General features: G+C 38.6%; 1 protein-coding gene across 3 annotated transcripts in view; it reads left to right on the top strand.

Moving 5' to 3' along the window:
- The window catches only part of CCDC90B (coiled-coil domain containing 90B), a 57,481-nt gene that overhangs the window by 30,007 nt on the left and 19,152 nt on the right, over window positions 1–8,322 (top strand). Inside the window, exon 9 of one of the 3 annotated variants that reach the window (XM_017875225.1) lies at window positions 1,627–2,016. The exons of 1 other annotated variant lie outside the window; for it this stretch is intronic. In XM_017875225.1, the coding sequence (XP_017730714.1) occupies window positions 1,627–1,637 (11 nt within the window). In that variant the 3' untranslated portion in view covers window positions 1,638–2,016. Of the gene's footprint in view, window positions 1–1,613; window positions 2,017–8,322 lie in introns of those variants that run through there. One more of the 3 variants, XM_017875224.1, reaches the window with a different exon arrangement.

Raw genomic sequence — 8,322 nt, 5'->3', positions numbered from 1 at the left:
TTTTAGTAGAGATGGGGTTTCACCGTATTAACCAGGATGGTCTCGATCTCCTGACCTCGTGATCCGCCCGTCTCGGCCTCCCAAAGTGCTGGGATTACAGGCTTGAGCCACCGCACCCGGCCGGACAGTTCTAAATGTTAAGCTTCTTTCATCCTCACAGATATGTTACCCTTCAGAATATAAGTTTAGCAGGCAATTCTGCAGCTTACTGATAGAAAAAGCATGTGGATATAAAAGAAATATATAAACACAAGCACAAAAATGATAGAAGGATAAACTGGGTATTCCACAGTGAAAAAAAAATGAAAATTTTCTTTGTATTGCTTATGTTCTTCCATAAAGATTTGAATGAGGTTAGAGAAAAAAGATCAAAAAAGTAGATATAAGCCCATTAAAAACCTGGAGGAGGGGGAGATGACCTTACTTTAAATCAACTGATTCAGCACAGATACTACCCCAAAATTAGATTATTTGTCATATACTGAGCTCCTCAAGTACCATTTGACCTGACCCAATTACAGGGCCCAACCCAGTGATTTAGGAAGAATGCCCTAGTCAACTATTACTTGTCTTTTTTCTTTCCTTTTATAAAAATTAATGTATTTTCATTATAAACTATTCATAGAATTCAAAAGCAGTAAAAGTGAAAGCCCCTCCCCATGTATATTTACTATTAGTAGTAAACATTTTCTAGGCTTTTCTTCTATATATAAACATCTTACATACTTTATAAAAATAATTAGATCACGTATTTTTTATAGTCTACAACTTTTAAACATTTGACCAAATGTCCTATTTCTTTCCACATCAATTCACACAGACATCTTTTTATTAGAAAGCACAGTATTCCCTATATGAAAATGCCACAATTTATGTATCCAGTCCTCTCTTAACAGGCATTCTCCCTCCAGTTTTTCATTATTAAGGACAATACTGTATTGAACAGCCATATATATGTGTTACGTTTGAGTAAATACACACATATCTTTGTACCCCCATGCTAGTATTTCTATATAACAGCTTGCTATGTACATTTAAATTTTGGGGTCAAAAAGATATGCACATTTAAAATGTTTGATATTAACAAATTGCTGTCTAAAAGAAAACTGCCGATTTATACTCTTAGTCATTTTCTGGGCAGTCACCACTGATGTTGAGGTGCCAGCAGGGTTGAAGATGGAGCCCCCAGTCATCAGCTGAACCATGGAAGGGGCACAAGTAAAACAGCCTACCTACAAGCCTAATTGGAATCAGAACTTACTCTTTACATCTGTCAATGTGTGCCTCACTTTCTCATACCAGCTTTCTCCATAGGTTGGAAGCATTAGCACCTAGACTCTTTTATCATTCTACTTTAATCAGGAGAGATTGCCCTCTTTGCTTAGTTCCAATTTGTGAAATCCTCAGAAAGAAGTCTGAATGGTTCATCTTGGGTCAGACACCACCTTTTGACCCAGAACACTGCCACCAAGGAATAATAGCAATTTCCATTTAATCTATGTAGATAATGTGGCAGATTTTGCTCTTGGCAGATAAATAATGAAAGCTAATGTTTACAGTGTGCTTAAAATGTACCAGGCACATGCTCACCTAAGCATTTTACATATATGTAGAATGTCTCCCTAGACAGGGTATAGAGGATAAACAGCAAACTTAAAGAATTTGGAGATGGCTCCATAGTTACAACAACAACAGCCATGAGAAATAAAAGCTGAAATAACAGCAGCAAGACATGAGAGAGAAACTTAAATGCAGTAACAATTGTATACTCTACCGAAGGAACAAAATACCTCCCACCTCACAATAAGTAAGTGTTCATTTGGTTATCTAAAACTTAATTTATCGGCTGTTGACTCAGCAGAGGATGTAACCACTTAGATAGCACTATGTGACTCAAATAAATGACAGATTGAGTCTTTCAGGTGTCACAGGATATAATAAGGATAACAAATTTTTTGTGTGTGTTTTTCTATTAAAAGAAAAAAAAACGGCATTGGAGTCAAGTACACTTAGTCTTTTTTTTTTTTTTTTTTTTGAGATGGAGTCTCACTCTGTTGCCCAGGCTGGAATGCAGTGGTGCGATCTCAGCTCACTGCAACCTCCGCCTCCCAGGTTCATGCCATTCTCCTGCCTCGGCCTCCCAAGTAGCTGGGACTACATGCGCCCGCCACCACGCCCAGCTAATTTTTTTTTTGTATTTTTAGTAGAGACGGGGTTTCACCGTGTTAGCCAGGATGGTCTCGATCTCCTGACCTCGTGATCTGCCTGCCTTGGCCTCCCAAAGTGCTGGGATTACAGGCGTGAGCCACTGTGCCCAGCCCAAGTACACTTAGTCTTAAATCCTGGCTCCACTGTTTGCTAGCGATATAACTGGGTGTATTACCTCATCTGTACAACAACAATCTGTACAAGATTGTAACCAATCTCATGGTTAGTGTGTAATTGCTCAGCGTACTAGCATACTACCCGACACATGGCAAATAGTAGCAGGATCAAATGGGAGAATACATAATTGCCCAGTGGCAGTAAGACAAGAAACTTTGTGTTATTACTTCTCAAATGTCCTTCTCTGTATTTCTTAGAGATGCCTAATCCCATTTATTTATTAAAACTGAGAAAATGATCTTATCATTAACCAAGTTTCAGTAAGTAGTAGGATCAAATGGGATGGTGTACACTCCAGCCTGGATGGACAGAGCAAGACTCCATTTCATAAATAACCATGTGTGCTTTAGTGCAAATGTCCACTTAATATGAAATCTGTTAGAGTTGCTAAATATTGAGGCTTCTGATTACATGTATTTTTAAATATTTGATACTTCAAACCAGTTATATCCCTGCTTCTTCAAATCTAGTTTAAGTTAACCCATATTAATTTATTACATAAACAAGCTTCCTTAATGACTGAAAATTCAGCAACATATTGATATCTAGACCTACTCTCAAGAAACTCATAGGAAATTTAAATTCTAGTTTCTGTTATTAGATGTATTTTTTCTTACAAAGTAATATCTATTAGTAAATTTTCACATTAATTTCAAAGACATAAATGTCCTTTTCATCTTAGTCTTCAGTTTTATCCAGGATCAAGAAGACCCCCCCCAAAGACCAAAAAGTAAACATTTTGATTCTAATGCCTGGTAATAGCTATAAAAGTTGGACAAAATAGTATATTCAAATAACCTTGTCTTTGTTTAGCTATAAACAGGGAATCTGCAGCATAGAATAGTTTTGTACATATGATACTTTACTTTGAAAGCGCTAATTTCTTGGTCTTTTTTAAAAGTTCTTTCATCTCTAACTTGTTTTTAAAATTCATTCATTGGTATTTAAACCAAACTGAAACTAGGGAGTCCCGTAAAGCCACCCCCTCACACAGATTTACCTTCTAAAAGCTGGAAAACTGAATTTTTGTAATCCAAAATTAGTAACTAAAGTACAGGTTAGTATATTAACTATTTAAACCTGATGCTTCTTCGCCTTTTCTTCTACTCATTGAGTTAAAGAATTTATTAAGATTTTTTTAAGATTATGAGAATTATTTTAAAATGTACGGAAAGGAATTAAAATTCTCTCCTCATAGATATATGTATGTTTTACTAGCCTAACTCATAATTTTTGAATACAGAAAAGATCTTCATTTATCATGAGATTGAAATTAGAGTTTAATATTTAAAGTAGTCAATAATGCTAATGTTAATGATTTAAATAGATTTATATGTTCTATAATGACATATTTAATTTGAGTATAAGCGTTTAAGGAATGGGGCAGGATGCGCGGGTGCGGCTTGAAGAATGGGCTGTGTTATCCTTAATTTACTAGGAATAAAAACAGGATAGAAAACTTGCTTGGATTCCTGTTTTTTGCTCTTACCTTAAAGATAACATTTATTCTCGTTAGCTCTCTGCAAAAAATACAAATACAAGACTATAACACAGTTTCTTCCTTCACAGCATTCTGGTGGTTTACTTGCCTGGCAAATGCATTGGGATTTTATGTTTGGAAGTAGTAGTAATGCTCATATGCATGGCTGTTGGCTTCTTCACCAAATGAGTGAGTTTATAGTGGCAGGCAAAAATTATTTTTCAAGTATTATGACAAAAGAAGAATTAAAGAGATAGTTTGGTCTTTATTGTTTCTTTAGAATATGAAATAGCGTCATTTCAGACCTGGTTGAGATTAGGAAGTATCATTTCGTCCTTTTGATAGTTATAGACATCGAACCAGTGTTTCTTGGTTTGCTTGAACAATTGTGTAAAATACAGGATTTGTTTTTGTTGAATATTTGAAACATATTCCCTAGCTATTATTATCTGAATTATTTCTGATAACATTGATAATTACTTTTTTATAAAAGATATTACAATATGTGGGTGGTTTAAAAGTGACTTACCATATAGTGGGAGATTGATTCTTTTGGTAATTGAACTAAAACAATAAATTTAAAATGAGTTGAATAGGCCAGGCATGGTGGCTCACTGGTAATCTCAGACTTGGGAGGTGAGGCAGGCGGATCACTGAGGTCAGGGTTCTAGGACCAGCCTGGCAACATGGTAGAACTGTCTCTACCGAAATACAAAAATTAGCAACGTGGGTGGTGCATGCTTATCCCAGCTACTGGGAGCTGAGGCAGGAGAATGCTGGAACCTGGGAGAGGAGGAGGGTGCCAGTGAGCTGAGATAGCGCCACTGATCCGCACTCCAGCCTGGATGACAGAGCAAGACTCCATTTCATAAATAAATGTGTGCTTTAGTGCAAATGTACACCACTTAATATGAAATCTGTAGAGTTGCTAAATATTGAGCTCTGATTACATGTATTTTAAAATATTTGATACTCAAAACCAGTTTATCCCTGCTTCTTAATCTAGTTTAAGTTAACCCATATTAAATTTATTACATAAAACAAAGCTTTCCTTAATGACTTAAATTCAGCAAACATTTATTGATATCTAGTACCTACTCTCAAGAAACTCATAGGAAAATTTAAATTCTAGTTTTGTTATTAGATGTATATTTTTTCTTACAAAGTAATATCTATTAGTAAATCACATGTAATTTCAAAGAAATTTTAAAATGTCCTTTTCATCTTAGTTCTTCAGTTTTATCCAGATCAAGAAGACAAGACCAAAAGTAAACATTTTGATTTCATAATGCCTTGGTAATAGCTATAAAAGTTGGACAAAATCAGTTATTCAAAATAACCTTGTCATTTGTTTAGCTATAAACAGGGAATCTGCAGCATAGAATAGTCAAGAGATTGGTCCATATGGTCCAGTGAGTGAGAGTCAGAGGCTTTCCAACTATATTTTCCTCAGAAATCTAACTGCTGGTTTGTTTTCAAAAGAAAACTCTTGACATTATCCTGTTGCATTCTGGTTCATTTTATCTCACAATCCTATTGCCTAAGAGAGTTCATGCACGTTGTACATGAATTTTCACTGGGTCAATTAATAAGTGACCATATATATTAAAGTCCACTGTAACAAAGTACACTGCATTTGTTCAATTAACCAGTATGACTGCCTGCTATATGCCAAACAGCATGCTAGTCCCTGTGTGCACAGAGATAAACATGGTTTTATTCTCATTGAATTGACAATCTTAGTAAAGAAGAGAGACATTAAGCAAGTAAATAAATTAGTGGTCTGTTAAGATTTAAAATACTCTAAAATATTAAGAGGGAATGTGTCTTTCCTCCATGTGAAGGAAGCTCCAGTAGCCTAACATTGTCGTCATTCTTCATCCCCTTATCCAGTCTGCCCTAGGTAAAGTGACTTGCCCAATTGTAAATCTAGTAGGAGAAACAAGGTGCAATTAGCCCACTTCCTCCCCACTCCTGTTTGGGACCAGCCTATCTGAAGAGACATTCATTCTATTCTGCTTCTATGGGATCAGGTTCTGCCTCTGCAGAGACAGGGTCTCATGTGTTGCCAGGCTGGAGTGCAGTGACTATAGGCATGATCATCTTTAGCCTTGATGAACTCCTTGGCTCAAGCAATCCTGCTGCCTCAGCCTCCGAAGTAGCTAGGACTACAGATGTGTGCCACTGTGCTCAGCAAGAGAATATGGGTTTTATCTTAAGGCCAGTAAGCTTCCTATCACTGAACTCTAGAATTGGACAGATTTACCCTGTCTCAAGCATTGCTCTCCTGGGCTAGACCCTTAACCTGCTGAACTGGTTTCAGCAATCAAATGCACTGTTGTCACAACAAACTATTTATGGTGATACTAGGTCAGAATGACTTTAGTATCCACATGAAGTACATGCAAAGGTCCAAAGGGTGGGCAGTCTATGGAACGGTGAGATGGCTGCTGCCACGGAAGCCCAAAATCAGTGACAGATCTTCAAGGGGAGACAAGAGCGACACAGCTGGCCCCAAGAGAGTCATAAATCTTTCCTAGCTCATGGAAGGAAGAGAAGAGAAAAGAGGAGGGGTAGGAAAAAAGAGGGAATTGAAGTCAGAACTGAACTGAAAACCCATAGCTGTTTTTTAGTTAGCCAAGCACTACTAACCTTTAAGATCAAAGGGAAAAGAGGAAAACTAAAGCCAAGTGTTTCTTATCCTGACCAATCTGCCTTTTCTCTATATTCTTAAAATCTTGCAGTTATGTCATTTGAAAAAAAATTTTTTTAAACATATCCACACTAGAAGTGAAGGGTACTCTCTAGAAAGTGAAAGAAATAGAAGATGGCTGAATAGGAACAGCTCCAGGCTACAGCTCCGAGCATGAGCAACACAGAATACAGGTGATTTCTGCATTTCCAACTGAGGTACCAGGTTCATCTCACTGGGGCGTGTCAGACAGTGGGTGCAGGACAGAGGGTGCAGCCCACCAAGCGAGAGCCAAAGCAGGGTGAGGCATCACCTAACCCAGGAAGTGGAAGGGGTAAGGGAATTCCCTTTCCTAGCCAAGGGAAACCATGACACACAGCACCTGGAAAATCGGGTCACTCTCACCCTAATACTGTGCTTTTCCAAGGGTCTGAGCAAACGGCACACCAGGAGATTATATCCCACACCTGGCTTGGAGGGTCCCACGCCCATGGAGCCTCCCTTATTGCTAGCACAGCAGTCTGAGATCTTAACTGCAAGGTGGCAGTAAGGCTGGGGAGGGCGCCCGTCATTGCTGAGGCTTGAGTAGGTAAACAAAGTGGCCAGGAAGCTCAAAAGGATGGAGCCCACCGCAGCTGAAGGAGGCCTGCATGCCTCTGTAGACTCCAGCCAAGTGTAGACTCTGGAGATAAGGCATAGCCGGGGACAAGGCACAGCCAAACAAAAGGCAGCAGAAACCTCTGCAGATTTAAATGTTCCTGACAGCTTTGAAGAGAGTAGTGGTTCTCCCAGCACAGAGTTTGAGATCTGAGAAAGGACAGACTGCCTCCTCAAGTGGGTCCCTGACCCCAAGTAGCCTAACTGAAAGGCACCCCGAGTAGGGCAAACTGACACCTCACACGGCCGGGTACCCTTCTGAGCCGAAGCTTCCAGAGGAACGATCAGGCAGCAACACTTACTGTTCAGCAATATTCACTCTTCTGCAGCCTCCGCTGCCAATATCCAGGCAAACACAGTCTGGACTGGACCTCCAGCAAACTCCAACAGACCTTCAGCTGAGGGTCCTGACTGTTAGAATGAAAACTAACAAACAGAAAGGACATCCACACCAAAACCCCATCTGTACATCACCATCATCAAAGACCAAAGGTAGATAAAACCACAAAGATGGGGAAAAAGCAGAAAAGCTGAAAATTCTAAAAATCAGAGCGCCTCACCCCTTCAAAGGAATGCAGCTCCTCGCCAGCAACAGAACAAAGCTGGATGGAGAATGACGAGTTGAGAGAAGAAGGCTTCAGATGATCAAAATTCTCCGAGCTAAAGGAGGAGGAGATTCAAACTCATCGCAAAGAAGCTAAAACCTTGAAAACTTAGACGAATGGCTAATTAAACAATGTGGAGAAGTCCTTAAATGACCTGATAGAGCTGAAAACCATGGCATGAGAACTACGTGACAAATGCACAAGCTTCATCAACCGATTCGATCAACTGGAAGAAAGAGTATCAGTGATTGAAGATCAAATGAATGAAATGAAGCAAGAAGTAAAATAAAACAAACTAAGAATAAGAATAAAATAAATAAAATAAATAAAATAAATAAACAAAAAATAAAATGAAAGAGTAAAATAAACGAACAAAGCCTCCAAGAAACATGGGACTATGTGAAAAGACCAAATCTACGTCTGACTGGTGTACCTGAAAGTGACAGGGAGAATGGAACCAAGTTGGAAAACACTCTTCAGGATATTATCCACGAAAACTTCCC

The sequence above is a fragment of the Rhinopithecus bieti genome, unplaced genomic scaffold (genome assembly GCF_001698545.2).
Source record: "Rhinopithecus bieti isolate Rb0 unplaced genomic scaffold, ASM169854v2 scaffold_9667, whole genome shotgun sequence".
Classification (NCBI taxonomy): Eukaryota; Metazoa; Chordata; class Mammalia; order Primates; family Cercopithecidae; genus Rhinopithecus; species Rhinopithecus bieti.
This window is presented reverse-complemented; position numbering and strand designations above follow the sequence as displayed.